Source organism: Oncorhynchus keta, chromosome 4, assembly GCF_023373465.1.
Source record: "Oncorhynchus keta strain PuntledgeMale-10-30-2019 chromosome 4, Oket_V2, whole genome shotgun sequence".
NCBI lineage: Eukaryota > Metazoa > Chordata > Actinopteri > Salmoniformes > Salmonidae > Oncorhynchus > Oncorhynchus keta.
Genome location: NC_068424.1, coordinates 7,251,151 through 7,272,341, shown reverse-complemented (window position 1 = coordinate 7,272,341; position 21,191 = coordinate 7,251,151). Strand labels below are relative to the sequence as shown.

At 45.0% G+C, this 21,191-nt stretch overlaps 1 protein-coding gene across 3 annotated transcripts; it reads left to right on the top strand.

The window, feature by feature from the left end:
• The first annotated feature begins 250 nt into the window (after positions 1-250).
• Positions 251-20,519, top strand: LOC118382281 (polypyrimidine tract-binding protein 2-like). 3 transcript variants are annotated; one of them, XM_052499197.1, is made up of 14 exons: positions 275-367; positions 1,152-1,179; positions 1,298-1,433; positions 2,667-2,733; positions 4,079-4,281; positions 5,974-6,270; positions 7,619-7,729; positions 7,903-8,104; positions 8,528-8,643; positions 15,651-15,684; positions 16,218-16,310; positions 16,718-16,934; positions 17,602-17,679; positions 17,958-20,519. In XM_052499197.1, exons 4-14 carry the CDS (start codon positions 2,685-2,687, stop codon positions 18,085-18,087), a joined length of 1,530 nt encoding a protein of 509 aa, XP_052355157.1. In that variant the 5' UTR covers positions 275-367; positions 1,152-1,179; positions 1,298-1,433; positions 2,667-2,684; the 3' UTR covers positions 18,088-20,519. The 3 variants fall into 3 exon arrangements, with proteins under 3 accessions (XP_052355136.1, XP_052355157.1, XP_052355147.1); XM_052499176.1 differs by lacking the exon at positions 1,298-1,433 and having other exon boundaries at positions 251-367; XM_052499187.1 differs by lacking the exons at positions 275-367; positions 1,298-1,433 and adding an exon at positions 869-889.
• The last annotated feature ends 672 nt before the right edge of the window (positions 20,520-21,191 follow it).

Sequence of the window (21,191 nt, the reverse complement as noted above, 5' to 3'; positions counted from 1 at the left end):
GCACAACCTAGAGTCACATTAAAAGGATAAACAAACAGACCTACAGCCTAAAAAATAAAACCCAACAACTCAATGTCCACAGCAAATGATGTAGACTAATTAATGACAATGCATCAATTTAAATGCCTCTATGAAATACAAAATAGCGTACCATTGTGTCTTAAAATGTTAAAATTGGTTTTACAGAGAAAAATATATTCTGCTGCGTGTAAAACGAAACACGTTTTTTTGTTCGACTATTTCCGCCGGATTCGACTATTTCCGCCAAGCTCTCAAGTCCCTCCATTTTGTTGTATGTGCTGTTGGCAAGAGAAGTGCAAAAAAAAAAAACTGTTGTCGTTTATAACGATATTCTAGCAATGGACGGGTATGTATTGGCCATCTATGTGTTTTTCATGAACGATTAATCATCTTCGGCAAGATTTAGTTGTTTCAATTCGAGTAACTTGCTTACCTCACCCTAGCTTGGTTTTTATGTATTTAAGCTAAAGCTAGCTAGCTAACGTTACGTTAGCTTGACTAGCTAACGCTAGCTAACTCCTGGATGGACATGTGAACTGCCAGACGACGATGGCTAGTTAGCTTTAGTTAGAGAACTAAAATTATATTTTGTTTATGTAACTGTTAATAAACTAACTGCTAATAAATTGACTGGGCAATCACGTTCAGCTAACGTTAGTTAACTAGCTAGCTCAAGCGGCTAGCTCTGGCTAGTCTTAAGAGATGAGGACCATTCGAGCATGACAGGGTGTGTCGTCACTTGTCCGGTGATCATTCATTTTATCCTTTGTTGATCGGAAATGTAGCTAGCGTACGCTATCCACTCAAAAAAAACTAACCAAACACCATTAAACTACAACATCGCTGGCTAACGTGCATTGCCATACAGGTTACCAATTTTATAGGTAGTCAACGTGTGTAGGTGACTAGCTATGTTGTAACTAGCTGGTGTGGAGAGAAAGAGAGAAACGTTTGTCATTGGTGGTTTTCTTTGTTTTGCGTGTATCCACGGCACTAACGTTAGCCTGCTAGCTAACTTCCTTAGCTACTAGCTAGTTGAACTCCAGACGAGTAAAGCAGCATGCTGCTATAATTGTGGGAAGATTTGGCTTAACGAGGTAGCTAATCATTCTGTTCCCTCTCTTTTTCAGTATGGGAGATGTTGCAGTTGGTGTGAAGGTAAGCTTCAGCCCAATGCCCTCTCTATGGCAAGTAGCCTAGTGGTTAGACCGAAAGGTTGCTGGCTCGAATCCCGGAGCGGACAAGGTACAAATATGTCGTTCTGCCCCTGAACCAGGTGTGCCCGATGTGAAATGGCTGGGTCCCTGGTTCGAGCCTAGGTCGGGGTGAGGAGAGGGACGGAAGCTATACTGTTACACACTGTTCCCTGGTAGACTGTCAATGTAAATAAGAACTTGCCGAGTTAAAATAAGGTAAAAATATGTATTTATATTTATGGCAAAGGTTATAGCGAGTTAGATAAATGGAAACCATATCTTGAAATTCCCTTTGATTGCTATGGCAATACAAACACATTTTTTTCTTACCCAGTTGAGTTGTTACATTGGGCTACATCAGATGAATGTATCTCACGCTGGTCAAATTTTGCCTCCATGCAGTTTGTTGAACCCCTAGAGTACTTTATGGGCAGATACCTAACACTGACACGCAACTCACATTTACCTCTCTCCCATTGACGACAATTGTTTAAAATAAAGTTGTGCTTTCAAGTCAGGATCTGGGCATAGGCCTACTGGTATGAGTACAGAATCCTAAATGTAACTTACTACTGTTGAGAGAGTATGTCGTATCGGGGCCCACAAAAAAAAGGTCCTAACTTCTAGCTTTCATGATATTAGAACAACCGTAAGTAACTAAATAGGAACAACGTAAGTCGCATCTGTTTAGGGAGAAACTTGTTCTCTTATAAATGCTTCGTGGTCCTGTACCCTTCCAACTTGATTTATGTCCAATAACCCTTGTTCCATCTGGTGCAAAACAAAGGTGACTTCCTCTAAACGGAAATACTCTTTGCCTCTCTGTTTATTTCATCAATGTTTCACGTACAAAATAAAGTTTGCTTTGCGAAGCATTCGTTTCAGTTACATCCCCTGCCCTGGTGTGAATTAGCCTTGGCCTAGTTGTCACGTTTTTAAGTTAGACAACTTACTAAAATGTATTTGTGAACTCTGGTCCTACAGAGTTATTGTGTCTATACATTTTTGTTAGAGATGAAGAAATATTCAGACAAAAAGAAAAAAAAAAGCTTAAGACCCAGGTCTGTCTCTAATGGCTCCAGGCATAGCGTAGTTTTAGCGGAACTCTGAACGCGTCAGCCACCAACTGAAGCCCGGCGGACAGGCGCTTACTGAAGCCCAGCGGACAGACGCTTACTGAAGCCCAGTGGACAGACGGCTCAGATCCTTTGGGGATTTCCCAGATGAAATGATATGCCTGACATCTTGAGACTCCATGAGATTAGACTGATTGACACTAGAAAAAAGAAAACGAGGCAACTCTTTCTGGTGTTTTGTGTTCCCTCCCCCCTCTGTATTCTCTACCTGTCCAGAGAGAGATCTGTATTTCATTGTTGTCTTTCAGGGGCTCTGCTTGCTCTCAATTTCTTTCTCTCTTTCTCTCCCTCTCTCTTTGTTTTCTTTCTCCAGAGAGGATCAGATGAGCTGATGTCAACCAGTGTCTACAACAGCGGATCTGACATGAGCAGTATCGGTGGTAAGTTGGGGATTATTTTTTGCCAGCCCTCTCTGAGGGGATATTTGCATAAGTAATTTGACCGTGTTCCGACAAATCAGTAAAATATGAATGAATGTTTGAAGTAGAGCGGCTGTATTGGTCAATGTCTTCCTCGTGGCAGGTGTTTCAGTATGTGTAGGTGGGTACACGCTAGCATGTGACTGAAATAGAGTTGCGGTGCATTTCAATAGGCTATATCTCTCTTCGGGACATGGCTGTAATGTCTTGGAGAAACTATAGTATGGTATTTCAAGATAAAAATAAACTAATTTTTACAGTCAAGTCGGTTAAGAACACATTCTTATTTGCAATGACGGACTACCGAGGAACAGTGGGTTGACTTCCTTGTTCATGGGGCAGAAAGACAGATATTTGTCTTGTCAGCTCAGGGATTTGATCTAGCAACCTTTCGGTTACTGGCCCAACGTTTTAACCACTAAGCTACCTGCCGCCGGGGCTGAAGAGAATGAAGCCTGACACGGGTTGACTGGGGAAGCTTCCGTATTCATGGAACTTGAAATCCTCAACAAAACATTAAGGACACCTGCTCTTTCCATGACACAGACTGACCAGGTGAATCCAGGTGAAAGCTATGATCTCTTATTGATGTCACTTGTTAAATCCACTTCAATCAGTGTATATGAAGAGGACAAGACTGGTTAAAGAAGGATTTAAGGATTGAGACAATTGTGTATGTGTGCCATTCAGAGGGTGACTGGGCAAGACAAAGGATTTTAAGTGCCTTTGAACGGGGTGTGGTAGTAGGTGCCAGGTGCACCGGTTTGAGTGTGTCAAGAACTGCAACGCTGCTGGGTTTTTCATGCTCAGCCGTGTCCGGTGTGTATCAAGAATGGTCCACCACCCAAAGGACATCCAGCCAGGTTGACAAAACTGGGAAGCATTTAGATCAACATGGGCCAGCATCCCTGTAAAGTGCTTTTGACACCTTGTAGAGTGTATGCACACATGACTGTAAGTCGCTTTGGATAAAAGCGTCTGCTAAATGGCATATATTATTATAATAGAGTCCCCATGCCCTGATGAATTGCGGCTGTTCTGCGGACAAAAGAGGGGGGGGGGGTTCCTAATGTTTTGTACACTCAGTGTATATTGCATTCAGATGCTAAATACAGTATTATACTTTAAATGTTTGAGCAACACTAATACTGAAGTTCAGGTGTGACGTGTTCGTCCATCGTAAGAGGATGGAGTCGCGTGGTGTTCATTCCGTGCTCCTCTCAAGTAAGTGGGTGTTTTGTGCTTTCTGGGGGTGGCTTTAGAGCAGAGCAGGATTGGGACAATAAAAGCTATGTCTTCTATCTAGATGTTACAGCCAATGGGAGTGACAATAAATCCAATGGGAGCGACAGTAAAAAGCTGAGAGTGGAAGACCGGATGGAGGCCCCTCCCTCTCGTGTGCTGCACATCAGAAAACTGCCCAATGAAACTTCAGAATCGGAGGTCATTGCCCTGGGGTTACCTTTCGGGAAGGTCACAAATATCCTGACGCTTAAGGGGAAAAACCAGGTGAGTGTACCCAGATAGAGAAACAGGCGATCAGTAATGTTTTACTCTGCCCAAAATCTATATGAAAAATAAGCCCACGATGTAAAGAATTTTTGTATTTAGGTTAATGAGTGTCGAATTTGGTTAATAAAAAAATGTAATTGCTAATTTGCTACGTGAGTTCTACTCGATCTAATAGCAGTTACGTAATGGTTAGGTTGTTTCAAATGCACTGATATAAGTGGACATGTGGCATTTTGCAAGTGGGGTGGGGGGGGTAGGGAGGTGGGGGAGGGTTGAAGAGGAGGAGGCTTGGCTTGAAACGCTGGGCATCTTATGTATTAGGTCCACACAGTTATACTTATGTCTTAACTTCTGAAAGTTAACGTTGGACTAACAAGTTTGTATGCAGAGTGGCACCAGAATTAAAATAAAAACATATACTTTTTAGTTAATAAATCCAATTTAAATGTTAGCTTAATTTTACTAGGCAAGTAGGTTAAGAACAAATTCTTATTTACAATGATGGCCAAACCCGGACGACGCTGGACCAATTGTGCGCCGCCCTATAGTACACCCGATCATGGCCAGTTGTGATACAGACTGAATTTGAACCAGGGTGTCTAGTGACACCTCTAGCACTGAGATGCAGTGCTGTAGACAGCTGTGCCGCTCATGTCTTCTCTAATAAAAAATCTCTCCCTAATTTCTGAATCGAGTAATGTCAGTAGGCTACAGCAGCATATGTTTCAGAGGGGCAGGTAGCCTACACAGGCACAAACACTGGCAAAGATTTTCATTTGGCAGGCAGACGCTGGAACATGTATCTGAGTGACAGAGTAAGGGCTTTGCATAGGCACTATGTTGTTATTAACTGGTTCCCATGCTTTTAAAATAAAGGTTCTGTTCCGTAACAGTGTAGATCACTTTCGTTCCTGGTTCTGATTCTGTTCCTTGACAATGTATTTTTCTGATCTCTTCCTTGAACCGGTTCCAACCCCTGCTTGAAAGAGGAGATGGCCTCAATGGCGCTGCCCCAGCTGTCACGGACACTAATATGGCACAGTAACAAAGATACTATGGCCTGTAGTTCACATGCGTATCTGCCCTCTCATTGGCTAGAAGGGTCCCACCTGATCTCGCCTGCCTTCCATCTTTGAGGACATCTTTTTCCATTGTTAGAGCGGTCGGTCAGTCGACTGTCCTGTCAATTTAATAGACGATCTTTGGCCCATCTTCCAACCAAGATATATGATGTGACTTTGAGATTTGGTCTTTGCGATTTTCATAGGCCTTCGTCGAGTGGTAGACTACAACGGCAGTGTTTTTTCAGATATGAACAAAATGTGTTGTTGTCTTATTACCTGGCTACTAGCAGTGGGTATTATATTTACAGTTAGCTAATGTGTTTTAGTTATTGAGGTGGGGAATTCTCTCAAATAAATTGGAATATGATGTTGGTGCACATAAAGATGTAGGCAAATTCATTTTATTGAACTTTTTTTTATTTTATATTATAAAAAATATACAAAATGTTTTTGTTGAGGTGTGTGACCAAATCGTGGGCTGGTGCCACCAGGGGAAAATGTTTGAACCCTGGATACAGACACGGTACAGTTTCATTGAACTGTATCATAAGACACTTCCCAGGATGCCGTTGCTTATTTCTTCTAACAGAAGTCTTAATGCTGTTCCTATCCTATTGGTCTTCAGGCTTTCTTGGAGCTGGGCACAGAGGAAGCAGCGATAACCATGATCAACTACTACTCTACTGTGACACCGCATGTTCGGAACGTCCCCGTGTTCATCCAGTATTCCAACCACAAAGAACTCAAAACGGATAGTGGAAACCAGCGGGCCCAGGCGGTCCTGCAGGCGGTGTCAGCGGTCCAAGGAGGAGGTACTCCTGCGTCGGGCTCCGTCGTAGATCTAACCGCTGCGTCCAGCCCTGTGCTCAGAATAATCATTGACAACATGTTCTATCCAGTCACTCTGGATGTGCTGCAGCAGGTAACCTACATTCACTATGTATTCTTATTTTTTTCTCATAGGTTTGGCAGAGGGCAGATTTATGAATGCAATGTACGATATATTTTTATCCTCCATTTTGTACAGACGTGATCTGAATCTATGGCGCTGTACTAGATGGCAGCCGTTTCGCTCCGACCAGACGTTGCTATTTGTGGTTGTTTCTCTTTGCTTTGTTTTCATGCACTATTAATTCTTACAACCGACAATAACGTTTGAACATCGGACCAGCAGTTACTTACTCCAATTCCGTCTTCAACTTCTACTCATCTTCCCTGGGCTCTCTGTAATTCTGACCCAATTTTTGGCTAACACGCCGGCTTTAGAGGCAAAAGGAGGATCCTGGTGAGATTAAGGCAAAGGTTAAAACCGGCCACCTCTGCCCCCCCCTCCAACCCGCTGGCCAACATAGTCACTCGACAATAAGATGGATGACCTCCGGTCGCAGATTTGCTACCAACAATGGCTGTTCCACTGGATGTCATAAGGTGTATGCACCAATTTGTAAGTCGCTCTGGATAAGAGCGTCTGCTAAATGACTTAAATGTAAATGTAACAAGACTCGAAACGCCCCCCCCCCATACACATCGACAGGCCTGAAGTGGAGCAGGTCGAGAGCTTCGAGGTCCTCTGGTGTCCAAATCACTAAAGACTTAAACAAAGAAGACGCAGCGGCATTAAGACAGATGAAACGGACCCCTCAAATTCCTCGGTGCCGTTGAGAGCATTTTGATTGGCTGTATCACTGGCAATGGCACCGCCCTCCATCGCATGGTTCCACAGAGGGTGGTGAGGACAGCCCAGTACATCACTGGGGCCCAGCTCCCTACCATCCAGGACCTCTATATCAGGAGGTGTGCTAGGAAGACCTGGAAAATCATTAGACTCCAACCACGAGGGAGGGGAGGAGGAGGGTAGGGGAGGGGGCGCAAAAACCGGACAGGAAGATCATGTCAGTGACTCAACCCACTCAAGTGACATACCCCTCATATGGGCGGCATGGAAGAGCACCAGTAAGCCAGTGACTCGTCCCCTGTAATAGGGTTAGAGGCAGAGAATCCCGGTGGAGAGCGAGGGGAACCGGCCAGGCAGAGACAGTGCCTTGCCAATTCACATTGTTATTGATTATTGCACGGTTGGATTTTGAGTTTGCATGAAAGGCATTTCGCTGTACTTGTGACATGACAACTTGACGATCTCTTCTGCCCATTTATCTCATCACAGTAGTTTCATATTCCATCTGATAGTTAAACATCAGCTATTTCGTAGAGGTTGTCTTCTCAATACTTTTGTATTGCTGCTGTTTTTTTTTTGGGGGGGGGGGGTTCAGATCTTCTCAAAGTTCGGAACAGTCATGAAGATCATCACATTCACCAAGAACAATCAGTTCCAGGCTCTGCTGCAGTTCAACGACCCACCCACCGCCCAGCAAGCCAAAATAGTGAGTGGGACATTTCATTGTTCATTATCAATTTGTTGTGTACTGAATTTTATAATTTCATTACATGTTTGTGTGCAAATAAAGTAAATTTGTATAGTTGCTGTTTTGATTTCTGGTATTTCCCGGTACACTTATCAAATAACCCCAACTGGAATCGTTCCATTGTTCCTCAGGCCCTGGATGGTCAGAACATCTACAACTCGTGCTGTACGCTCCGCATCGACTACTCCAAGCTGGTCAACCTGAACGTGAAGTACAACAACGACAAGAGCCGTGACTACACCCGGCCAGAGCTCCCTGCAGGGGACGGCCAGCCTGCCATGGACCCCAACATGGCTGCTGCCTTCCAAGGCAAGGACTCCAACTCTCTGCTCGGTAAGATCCCAGGTCGACCCCCTCCCCCCCTCAGCTCTAAGTTCCCAGGTAGACGACGCCCCCCTCTGCTAGGTAGACGACCCCGCCCCCCCTCTGCTCGGTAAGATCCCAGGTAGACGATCCCCCCTCTGCTCGGTACGATCCCAGGTAGACGATCCCCCCCTCTGCTCTAAGATCCTAGGTAGAACCCCCTCTGCTCGGTAAGATCCTAGGTAGAACCCCCCCCCCCCAGGTAGACGCCAGGTAGACGCCTGACTGCCGGGGAAACATTAGTTTCACATCGTCCAGGGCTCTGGGTGGGCGGACTTTGCTTATTTTCCACCATTCAGTTGGTCCTAGAGGGAAATCTCTGCCCTCACTAGCCCAGGGTGAGCTGAAATTCATCCTTTTGGGTCTAAATCCTGACCCCTCTGACCTCTCCAGGTGGCCTGAGCCCGCTGAATGCTGCCGCGGCGGCGGCTGCTGCTGCAGGAAGGGTAGCTCTGTCCGGTCACACTGGAGCCAGTGGCGTGCTCCTGGCCTCCAATCTCAACGAAGAGGTCAGTAATGATCTTTCTACCCCCTCCAGACGTAACTCATTACAAACCAACACTATTTCCACTTTCTCTCTCCATCTCTCTCTCTCCTCTCCATCTTTCTCCTCTCTCTCCACTCAATCTCTCTCCCTCTCTCTCCTCCTGTCTGCCATGTTAACACTCTAATCTCTCCTCCTCTCTGCCATGTTAACACTCTAATCTCTCCTCCTCTCTGCCATGTTAACACTCTAATCTCTCCTCCTCTCTGCCATGTTAACACTCTAATCTCTCCTCCTCTCTGCCATGTTAACACTCTAATCTCTCCTCCTCTCTGCCATGTTAACACTCTAATCTCTCCTCCTCTCTGCCATGTTAACACTCTAATCTCTCCTCCTCTCTGCCATGTTAACACTCTAATCTCTCCTCCTCTGCCCTGCCATGTTAACACTCTAATCTCTCCTCCTCTCTGCCATGTTAACACTCTAATCTCTCTCCTCTCTGCCATGTTAACACTCTAATCTCTCCTCCTCTCTGCCATGTTAACACTCTAATCTCTCCTCCTCTCTGCCATGTTAACACTCTAATCTCTCCTCCTCTCTGCCATGTTAACACTCTAATATCTCCTCCTCTCTGCCATGTTAACACTCTAATCTCTCCTCCTCTCTGCCATGTTAACACTCTAATCTCTCCTCCTCTCTGCCATGTTAACACTCTAATCTCTCCTCCTCTCTGCCATGTTAACACTCTAATCTCTCCTCCTGTCTGTTAACACTCTAATCTCTCCTCTCTGCCATGTTAACACTCTAATCTCTCCTCCTCTCTGCCATGTTAACACTCTAATCTCTCCTCCTGTCTGTTAACACTCTAATCTCTCCTCCTCTGCCATGTTAACACTCTAATCTCTCCTCCTCTCTGCCATGTTAACACTCTAATATCTCCTCCTGTCTGTTAACACTCTAATCTCTCCTCCTCTCTGCCATGTTAACACTCTAATCTCTCCTCCTGTCTGTTAACACTCTAATCTCTCCCTCTGCCATGTTAACACTCTAATCTCTCCTCCTCTCTGCCATGTTAACACTCTAATCTCTCCTCCTGTCTGTTAACACTCTAATCTCTCCTCCTCTGCCATGTTAACACTCTAATCTCTCCTCCTCTGCCATGTTAACACTCTAATCTCTCCTCCTCTCTGCCATGTTAACACTCTAATCTCTCCTCCTCTCTGCCATGTTAACACTCTAAACTCTCCTCCTCTCTGCCATGTTAACACTCTAATCTCTCCTCCTCTCTGCCATGTTAACACTCTAATCTCTCCTCCTCTCTGCCATGTTAACACTCTAATCTCTCCTCCTCTCTGCCATGTTAACACTCTAATCTCTCCTCCTCTCTGCCATCACTCTAATCTCTCCTCCTTCTGCCATGTTAACACTCTAATCTCTCCTCCTCTCTGCCATGTTAACACTCTAATCTATCTCCTCCTCTCTGCCATGTTAACACTCTAATCTCTCCTCCTCTCTGCCATGTTAACACTCTAATCTCTCTCCTCTCTGCCATGTTAACACTCTAATCTCTCCTCCTCTCTGCCATGTTAACACTCTAATCTCTCCTCCTCTCTGCCATGTTAACACTCTAATCTCTCCTCCTCTCTGCCATGTTAACACTCTAATTAACTCTCCTCCTCTCTGCCATGTTAACACTCTAATCTCTCCTCCTCTCTGCCATGTTAACACTCTAATCTCTCCTCCTCTCTGCCATGTTAACACTCTAATCTCTCCTCTCTGCCATGTTAACACTCTAATCTCTCCTCTCTGCCATGTTAACACTCTAATCTCTCCTCCTGTCTGCCATGTTAACACTCTAATCTCTCCTCTCTGCCATGTTAACACTCTAATCTCTCCTCTCTGCCATGTTAACACTCTAATCTCTCCTCCTGTCTGCCATGTTAACACTCTAATCTCTCCTCTCTGCCATGTTAACACTCTAATCTCTCCTCTCTGCCATGTTAACACTCTAATCTCTCCTCCTGTCTGCCATGTTAACACTCTAATCTCTCCTCTCTGCCATGTTAACACTCTAATCTCTCCTCCTGTCTGCCATGTTAACACTCTAATCTCTCCTCTCTGCCATGTTAACACTCTAATCTCTCCTCCTCTGCCATGTTAACACTCTAATATCTCCTCCTGTCTGTTAACACTCTAATCTCTCCTCCTCTCTGCCATGTTAACACTCTAATCTCTCCTCCTGTCTGTTAACACTCTAATCTCTCCTCTCTGCCATGTTAACACTCTAATCTCTCCTCCTCTCTGCCATGTTAACACTCTAATCTCTCCTCCTGTCTGTTAACACTCTAATCTTCCTCCTCTGCCATGTTAACACTCTAATCTCCTCCTCTGCCATGTTAACACTCTAATCTCTCCTCCTCTCTGCCATGTTAACACTCTAATATCTCCTCCTGTCTGTTAACACTAATCTCTCCTCCTCTCTGCCATGTTAACACTCTAATATCTCCTCCTGTCTGTTAACACTAATCTCTCCTCCTCTGCCATGTTAACACTCTAATCTCTCCTCCTGTCTGTTAACACTCTAATCTCTCCTCCTCTCTGCCATGTTAACACTCTAATCTCTCCTCCTGTCTGCCATGTTAACACTCTAATCTCTCCTCTCTGCCATGTTAACACTCTAATCTCTCCTCCTCTCTGCCATGTTAACACTCTAATCTCTCCTCCTCTCTGCCATGTTAACACTCTAATCTCTCCTCCTCTCTGCCATGTTAACACTCTAATCTCTCCTCCTCTCTGCCATGTTAACACTCTAATCTCTCCTCCTCTCTGCCATGTTAACACTCTAATCTCTCCTCCTCTCTGCCATGTTAACACTCTAATCTCTCCTCCTCTCTGCCATGTTAACACTCTAATCTCTCCTCCTCTCTGCCATGTTAACACTCTAATCTCTCCTCCTCTCTGCCATGTTAACACTCTAATCTCTCCTCCTCTCTGCCATGTTAACACTCTAATCTCTCCTCCTCTCTGCCATGTTAACACTCTAATCTCTCCTCCTCTCTGCCATGTTAACACTCTAATCTCTCCTCCTCTCTGCCATGTTAACACTCTAATCTCTCCTCCTCTCTGCCATGTTAACACTCTAATCTCTCCTCCTCTCTGCCATGTTAACACTCTAATCTCTCCTCTCTGCCATGTTAACACTCTAATCTCTCCTCCTGTCTGCCATGTTAACACTCTAATCTCTCCTCTCTGCCATGTTAACACTCTAATCTCTCCTCTCTGCCATGTTAACACTCTAATCTCTCCTCCTGTCTGCCATGTTAACACTCTAATCTCTCCTCCTCTCTGCCATGTTAACACTCTAATATCTCCTCCTCTCTGCCATGTTAACACTCTAGCCATGTTAACACTCTAATCTCTCCTCCTCTCTGCCATGTTAACACTCTAATCTCTCCTCCTCTCTGCCATGTTAACACTCTAATCTCTCCTCCTCTCTGCCATGTTAAACTGGTTAATCTCTCCTCCTCTCTGCCATGTTAACACTCTAATCTCTCCTCCTCTCTGCCATGTTAACACTCTAATCTCTCCGTCCTCTCTGCCATGGAACACTCTAATCCCTCTGCCATGTTAACACTCTAATCTTCCTCCTCTCTGCCATGTTAACACTAATCTCTCCTCCTCTCTCTGCCATGTTAACACTCTAATCTCTCCTCCTCTCTCTGCCATGTTAACACTCTAATCTCTCTCCTCTCTGCCATGTTAACACTCTAATCTCTCCTCCTCTCTGCCATGTTAACACTCTAATCTCTCCTCCTCTCTGCCATGTTAACACTCTAATCTCTCCTCCTCTCTGCCATGTTAACACTCTAATCTCTCCTCCTGTCTGCCATGTTAACACTCTAATCTCTCCTCTCTGCCATGTTAACACTCTCATCTCTCCTCTCTGCCATGTTAACACTCTAATCTCTCCTCCTCTCTGCCATGTTAACACTCTAATCTCTCCTCCTCTCTGCCATGTTAACACTCTAATCTCTCCTCCTCTCTGCCATGTTAACACTCTAATCTCTCCTCCTCTCTGCCATGTTAACACTCTAATCTCTCCTCCTCTCTGCCATGTTAACACTCTTTCCTCCTCTCTGCCATGTTAACACTCTAATCTCTCCTCCTCTCTGCCATGTTAACACTCTAATCTCTCCTCCTCTCTGCCATGTTAACACTCTAATCTCTCTCCTCCTCTCTGCCATGTTAACACTCTAATCTCTCCTCCTCTCTGCCATGTTAACACTCTAATCTCAGTCCTCCTCTCTGCCATGTTAACACTCTAATCTCTCCTCCTCTCTGCCATGTTAACACTCTAATCTCTCCCTCCTTCTGCCATGTTAACACTCTAATCTCTCCTCCTCTCTGCCATGTTAACACTCTAATGTTAACACTCTAATCTCTCCTCCTCTCTGCCATGTTAACACTCTAATCTCTCCTCCTTAACTCTAATCTCTCCTCCTCTCTGCCATGTTAACACTAATCTCTCCTCCTCTCTGCCATGTTAACACTAATCTCTCCTCCTCTGCCATGTTAACACTCTAATCTCTCCTCCTGTCTGTTAACACTCTAATCTCTCCTCCTGTCTGTTAACACTCTCCCTCTCTCCTCTCTGCCATGTTAACACTCTAATCTCTCCTCCTCTCTGCCATGTTAACACTCTAATATCTCCTCCTCTCTGCCATGTTAACACTCTAATCTCTCCTCCTGTCTGTTAACACTCTAATCTCCCTCCTCTCTGCCATGTTGACACTCTAATATCTCCTCCTGTCTGTTAACACTCTAATCTCTCCTCCTCTCTGCCATGTTAACACTCTAATCTCTCCTCCTGTCTGTTAACACTCTAATATCTCCTCCTCTCTGCCATGTTAACACTCTAATCTCTCCTCCTGTCTGTTAACACTCTAATATCTCCTCCTCTCTGCCATGTTAACACTCTAATCTCTCCTCCTCTGCCATGTTAACACTCTAATCTTCCTCCTCTCTGCCATGTTAACACTCTAATATCTCCTCCTCTCTGCCATGTTAACACTCTAATCTCTCCTCCTGTCTGTTAACACTCTAATCTCTCCTCTCTGCCATGTTAACACTCTAATCTCTCCTCCTCTCTGCCATGTTAACACTCTAATCTCTCTCCTGTCTGTTAACACTCTAATCTCTCCTCCTCTGCCATGTTAACACTCTAATCTCTCCTCCTCTGCCATGTTAACACTCTAATCTCTCCTCCTCTCTGCCATGTTAACACTCTAATATCTCCTCCTGTCTGTTAACACTAATCTCCTCCTGTCTGTTAACACTAATCTCTCCTCCTCTGCCATGTTAACACTCTAATCTCTCCTCCTCTCTGCCATGTTAACACTCTAATCTCTCCTCTCTGCCATGTTAACACTCTAATCTCTCCTCTCTGCCATGTTAACACTCTAATCTCTCCTCCTCTCTGCCATGTTAACACTCTAATCTCTCCTCCTCTCTGCCATGTTGACACTCTAATATCTCCTCCTGTCTGTTAACACTCTAATCTCTCCTCCTCTCTGCCATGTTAACACTCTAATATCTCCTCCTCTCTGCCATGTTAACACTCTAATCTCTCCTCCTGTCTGTTAACACTCTAATATCTCCTCCTCTCTGCCATGTTAACACTCTAATCTTCCTCCTGTCTGTTAACACTCTAATCTCTCCTCTCTGCCATGTTAACACTCTAATCTCTCCTCCTTTCTGCCATGTTAACACTCTAATCTCTCCTCCTCTCTGCCATGTTGACACTCTAATATCTCCTCCTGTCTGTTAACACTCTAATATCTCCTCCCCTCTCTGCCATGTTAACACTCTAATCTCTCCTCCTCTCTGCCATGTTAACACTCTAATCTCTCCTCCTCTCTGCCATGTTAACACTCTAATCTCTCCTCCTCTGCCATGTTAACACTCTAATCTCTCCTCCTCTCTGCCATGTTGAGCTGAAGCTGGTTAACTCTCTCCTATTCTCTCTTTCTCCTTTTGCCTGACTGAGCTGAAACGTAACTCTCTCTCCTCTCTGCACTCTCACCTATCCTGACTTCACCTCTCCGTCTCTATGGAGAGGACCCTGTATTTCAGAGACTTAAACTTGCAGTTATATATTTTTATTTGGGCCCCACACCCTGTTGACATGTATGTCTGTGGGGGTCAAACATGATCTATGGTTGCCATAGTGCTTCCAGGTGGTTTCATGTCTGTTCTTGCATGTCGATGACACCAAACAGAGATTTGACTGCATGCTCTTTCTACTAGTTATCTTCATTTCACCCCCTTATTTACTATGTACCGATTGATCCTGGACTTCATGCGTTAGCCTATCGCATGCCTTTTTATGTTTGTTCATTGCTAGGCTATAATGTTTATGATTTTGACATTTACTGTACCTTATCCGTGTTTGTCAAGGGGATGATATACATTTGGCCCAGTTGACTTGCTTATTTAGTTGTGATAAAGTACATGAACCAGTCAGTCTGACCAAACTCCTGCATCATTTCCTGTGTACTGACCTGTATTTTAATTTGTCTCCCTCCCTCACTTTGTTTTTTTTACATTTGCATTTTCCTTCCCTCTCTCCCTCCCCATCTAATTACCCTTCATATCTCTCCCCCCACTCTCCCTCTCTCCCTCCCCACCTAATTACCCCCCCTCTCTCTCTCTCTCCACCTACCTTCCCTCCCCCTACCTACCTACCGACTCTTCATCCCTCCCTCCCCATCTACCTAACCTTCATCCCTCTCACGCTCTCTCTCCTCCACCCCCCGTGCTCATGCTTGGTGCTTGAACAAAACCTGTTCCCTCGGACCAACCTTTAACCCCCAAATTTAACTGCCTTGAACCATACTCCATGACCACCTTCACCATTCTACGGGAAACCACCCTCCTGGATGATCTGTCCACCTCCGCTCTCTCTACCTCCGCTCCGACTCTTCTACCTGTCTTCCTGTCTTCTGCTGCTTGCTCTCTTCTCCTCTTCTAAAGATGGTTACGCCCCAAAGTCTGTTTACTCTCTTCGGTATGTTGTTGTTAGCTCTCTGTTGCTCTTCTGTTGTTGCTTATTTCTGTTCTAAAGAGACATTACCTTTTTTTTTTTTTTTTTAATTGTTCATTTCCATATTGCAGTAATTGTTTTTGACTTTTTTTAGTTTTGTTGCTCCTCGGTTATCATTTGGTTCTCTGTCTCTCTCTTTGGCTATCCAAATTGATCCCATCCGTAGATTTCTGTTAAAATGCATGGTACATTGATTTGGCATAGCCTGTACAGTAGTTTAATTCGCCAAACATGTCCTTAACGTGTCTGTTTATGGGGTGTCTCAATCTGTCCTTAATATACACACACACACACACACCTCTTGCTCAACTCTCTTCAAATGTTAATTCTGATGAATGATCTCTAGCCAACATTCAGTCTCTCTCTATCTAGCCTCTTACTCTGTCTCTGCCTTGCCTAAACTTTCCCTCTATCTCAAGTGCTAAAGTGTTTCCTCACTGTCTCCTCTTCCTCCTCTTCCTCGCCCTCCTCTCGTCTGCTCATGACTTTAACCCTAGGGGTGTATGGTGATGCCCAGAGGGTGAAGATCCTCTACAATAAGAAAGACAGTGCTCTGATACAGATGGCTGATGCCAACCAAGCCCAGCTAGGTAAGACCCTGGCCCCGGCTAGGTATGGCCCCGGCCCCGGCTAGGTAAGGCCCCGGCTAGGTAAGACCCCGGCTAGGTAAGGCCCCGGCTAGGTAAGGCCCCGGCTAGGTAAGGCCCCGGCTAGGTAAGGCCCCAGTTAGGTAAGACCCCGGCTAGGTAAGGCCCCAGTTAGGTAAGACCCCGGCTAGGTAAGACCCCAGTTAGGTAAGGTAACATGATCCTCCTCAATTGTCTCATGTTTATTGACTGATAAAAAGGAAATTTCCCCAGATTTATTTAGTCTAGTTGATTGATTGTTCCAGTCTTTTGAAGTAGATCCTCTCCTAAATGTGTGTGGTGGGGGTGGTTGTCTTGGGACACAGTACTGCTGTATAAAAACTAACTCGGTACAAATGAAATGCTTCCAGCCATGAGTCACCTGAATGGGCAGAAGATGCATGGGAAACCAATCAGGGTGGCTCTGTCTAAGCACACCTCGGTGCAGCTGCCCAGGGATGGACTGGATGACCAGGGCCTCACCAAAGACTTCACCAACTCGCCCCTGCACCGCTTCAAGAAGCCTGGCTCCAAGAACTTCCAGAATATTTTCCCTCCCACCACTACTCTTCACCTCTCCAACATCCCGTAAGTCTACCACCTGGCCTCTACACTACACACTGATCTAAGAACAGTTTTGCATTAGCTCATAATGGTTATTGTTAGGATTTGGACATGGTAAGCAGATTCTGTATCTGTTGGCGCATTCCCCTAGACACTGATTTTTAAGGACAGTTTTGTTCTTTCTCACTAGGACTTGGGGAGGGTAATCTGACCCCGGGGAAGGGTAATCTGAGGCAACATCTATACCTGGAAGAAAAGTTGAAGGGAGCTTTATGTCTAGGGGAAAACACCAACAGACAGAGGATCTGCTTACCACGTTCAAATCCTAACAATAACCATTATGAGTTAATACAAAACTGTTCTTAGATCAGTGAAGTCTTAGGGCTTCCCGAGTGGCGCAGCGGTCTAAAACACTGCATCTCCGTGCTAGAGGCGTCATTACAGACCCTGGTTTGATTCCTGGCTGTAGCACAACCGGTCGTGACTGGGAGTCCCATAGGGCGGCGCACAATTGGCCCCAGCGTCGTCCGGGTTTGGCCCTGGGTTTTGTGATCTGTGCCCCTGGGTTTTGTGATCTGTGCCCCTGGGTTTTGTGATCTGTGCCCCTGGGTTTTGTGATCTGTGCGCCTGGGTTTTGTGATCTGTGCCCCTGGGTTTGTGGCTAGAATGCTAAGTTCACGTGTTTCCACAGAACGGACGTTTCCGAGGAAGACCTCCGACTGCTGTTCTCCAACGCCGGGGGAACCGTGAACGCATTCAAGTTCTTTCAGTACGTCTCTCTTCGCCGTTTCCATAACAACAGAACTGAGCTACAGTTGTTCTTCAATTGGTTGTGAATGAACTTGAGCATTGATTTATTTTTTATTTTTTCCCCAAACACTCCTTAGCTCTGTTGCTAGCTCCAGGGAGTATGTGAGACTTGCTTAGGTTGTGTTCCTGTCCATTCTGTGGGGTGTGGTTGAGAGCGGAGCAGAACATACACACTACATTCTGATTGGACAGATCCAAGATGTATTTCAATGTGTTTAACCGTTCTTCCGTTCCCAGGGATCACAAAATGGCGCTGCTCCAGATGTCAACGGTGGAGGAGGCCATCCAGGGTCTGATCGACCTCCACAACTACAACATGGGTGACAACCATCACCTGAGAGTCTCCTTCTCCAAATCCACCATCTAAACTTATGCATAATGATCGATCCTCCACAACATCCATCGCTTTCTGTTTTCCCTAGCAGATTTTTGGCTGGCATTTGTTAAACCCTGTTGACTCGTTCCAGACTCTGGGGACCACATTTGGACCTTATTGTTTCTTTCTTAGTGTTATCAGTCATTCCTTCAGAGAACCAGAAACCCAAACCGGGGGGAGAAAATGTTGTACTTCTATGTTTTGAGGACATTTTAACCCCTTCACCTGATCCTGACCCCTGTGTTAGTCCCATACCCTCTGACCCCTGTGTTAGTCCCATACCCTCTGACCCCTGTGTTAGTCCCATACCCTCTGATCCTGACCCCCGTGTTAGTCCCATAGCCTCTGATCCTGACCCCCGTGTTAGTCCCATAGCCTCTGACCCCTGTGTTAGTCCCATAGCCTCTGATCCTGACCCCTGTGTTAGTCCCATAGCCTCTGATCCTGACCCCTGTGTTAGTCCCATAGCCTCTGATCCTGACCCCTGTGTTAGTCCCATAGCCTCTGATCCTGACCCCTGTGTTAGTCCCATAGCCTCTGATCCTGACCCCTGTGCTAGTCCCATAGCCTCTGATCCTGACCCCTGTGCTAATCCCACGACCCCCTGGCCCCTGTGTTAACCCACGACCCCCTGACCCCTGTGTTAGCCCACACCTCCCTGACCCCTGTGTTAGCCCACACCTCCCTGACCCCTGTGTTAGCCCACACCTCCCTGACCCCTGTGTTAGCCCACACCCCCTGACCCCTGTGGTAACCCACACCCCCTGACCCCTGTGGTAACACACACCCCCTGACCCCTGTGGTAACACACACCCCCTGACCCCTGTGGTAACACACACCCCCTGACCCCTGTGTTAGCCCATACCCCCTGACCCCTGTTAACCCACACCCCCCTGACCCCTGTGTTCGTCCCATACCCTCTGATCCTGACCCCTGTGTTAACCCACACCCCCCTGACCCCCGTGTTAGCCCACACCCCCCTGACCCCCGTGTTAACCCACACCCCCCTGACCCCTGTGTTAATCCTATAACCCATTTGTATGATCAGCAAACTATTTGCCTTTCCTAGCTTCTCATTATGAAGGGTGGATGATTGGACATGGGCGCCTCCTTTTGACTAGGATGATTTAGTTCTACAAGATATGTGCCTTACCAGACTATCAACTCTTTTTACATCCCAAATATTGACATGAATCCCCGTCTGATTTTGAGGCACATTTAATTTTGATGTGAAATTTAACATGATTTCGTCTCTTCTCCCGTGTCACTGTTGTAGTTTGTACGTTTCTGCCATCCAAGTTTAGCCTTTTTCAGTTGCTGTTCAATTTGTGGAGCCCCCCCCCTCTCTTTTTTTTCTTCGTTAAATTCACTGTGGTTGTTGTGGAGTGGGGAACAATATGAGATTGAAGTTGAATCAGTCTTTTTATTTTACTTTTAGCTCCTTTAGACCACGTTGCTTGAAGGTTTCTTGTAGAGGAATAACCAACAATACCGAATTATTATTATTATATTATTATTTTTTTAACCCGTTATTTTTCCTTTTTTAAATTTTTTTTTTTTTTTAGATTACACATTTACTAAAATAGTCTTAATGTTTCTGTTCATTATAGGTTTTCACTTCCCTTGTTTTTCATCACATTCATGTACATGGGTAGGAGGTGAGAGGTTTTCTATGCTTCTACTGCCTGTTCTCTCTAGTTCTTGGAATAAAACATTACGTAATACTTTTACTAATTTGAACTGCACTTAACGGTCACGATGTTGTCATACACATGACGAAGCAAATGTTATGACTGTTTTTGAGACATACAGTTCAAGCGAAGTGTTACCAAAAAAAAAAAATCTGCTTTTGCATGTGTTGGAAGAGGTTAGCGAAGTAGAACCTGTTGTGAAGTCAACGTGTTGCTGTTTATAGAGGGACAACCCCTGGTTGGGACCAAGGACGGTGCCTTTTTTTAGTCTTTAATTTACAGTTGTATCACAAAGGAAAAATAATCCACATTTTAATGAACCCCCCCTCTGATATATTTTGTATGTCTGGGAGGAGAGAAGGGGGAAAAAAGAAGGTAAGGTACAGGGCACGATTCATTATCAACGACATTAATTCCTTATACAGTTATTTTAAGCAGACCTACTACACATAATACCCATTATGATTTTAAGAATCCCACAACCTCAACTTGCTGGATAGAAGTGTGTTTTCAAGAGAGAAAAAGTCGTGTATTTTCTATATTGGTTACATTTTTTTACATCTCTGGGAATGTTGAGATTCAGATAGTTTGGAAGCGGCACAATTAAAATAATTTTCTAACAAAAAGTCGGGAGATTTGGTCGGACGTGTTTTAGATGTTTCTCTTCTATCGTGTGTGTGTGTTCTGCTTTTCCTCTGTAGCATGTTCAATAAACTTCTGTAGCTCTATTCACTTCTGTCTCTCTCTGCGACCTGCTCATCTTTTCTCCACTCGCGCTTATATATTATTTTGATTGTATTTTATTCCGATCCCCATTAGATGTTACTAAAGAGCATCTACTCTTCCCGGGCTCCACATAGAACATGACATTAATACAGAACGGCAATATACAAGATAAGCACATTGCTTAGCTTTACAACAGGAGTATAGCCTACTTGGCTGGCATGAAAATGAACCACGGAAAAAGCGTCCTCCCCATTCTCTATTTAAGTGCGTGGAATTACTGTTCCCATGGCCCTGTTCTGAGACCGGTACATATATGTTTAGATAAGGTTTGTTTGTATCAACTAAAGTGGCCGAGTAACTTCTTAAAATTAAGCACATTAATTTGCTTTACAACAGGGGTGGAGCCTAAACTGGCACACATAGGCGGCACGTGAGTTTCAAGTTTGGGGAAGATAATTTTCACCATAAATACACCTTTTATAATAATCGTGTTTGCGGTCACTTGGAAACGATATTCTCCCACTAATTGATGGCATTTTGGAACATTCGCGCATATATAGCCTTCTGCCTTGTGCGCCTCGCTGCGCTTATAATGTGAAGAAATAGCCTAATAGTTTATCAACATTTTAAGCTAAACCTTCTGATCTGTTGCATCAGCCTCATTGCTTAATTTTTGTT

Coding starts and splice junctions, on each gene's coding strand:
- LOC118382281 (XM_052499176.1), top strand. Junction 2,734..4,078: donor TGACATGAGCAGTATCGGTG/GTAAGTTGGGGA, acceptor TCTTCTATCTAG/ATGTTACAGCCAATGGGAGT. Junction 16,935..17,601: donor CTTCACCTCTCCAACATCCC/GTAAGTCTACCA, acceptor GTGTTTCCACAG/AACGGACGTTTCCGAGGAAG.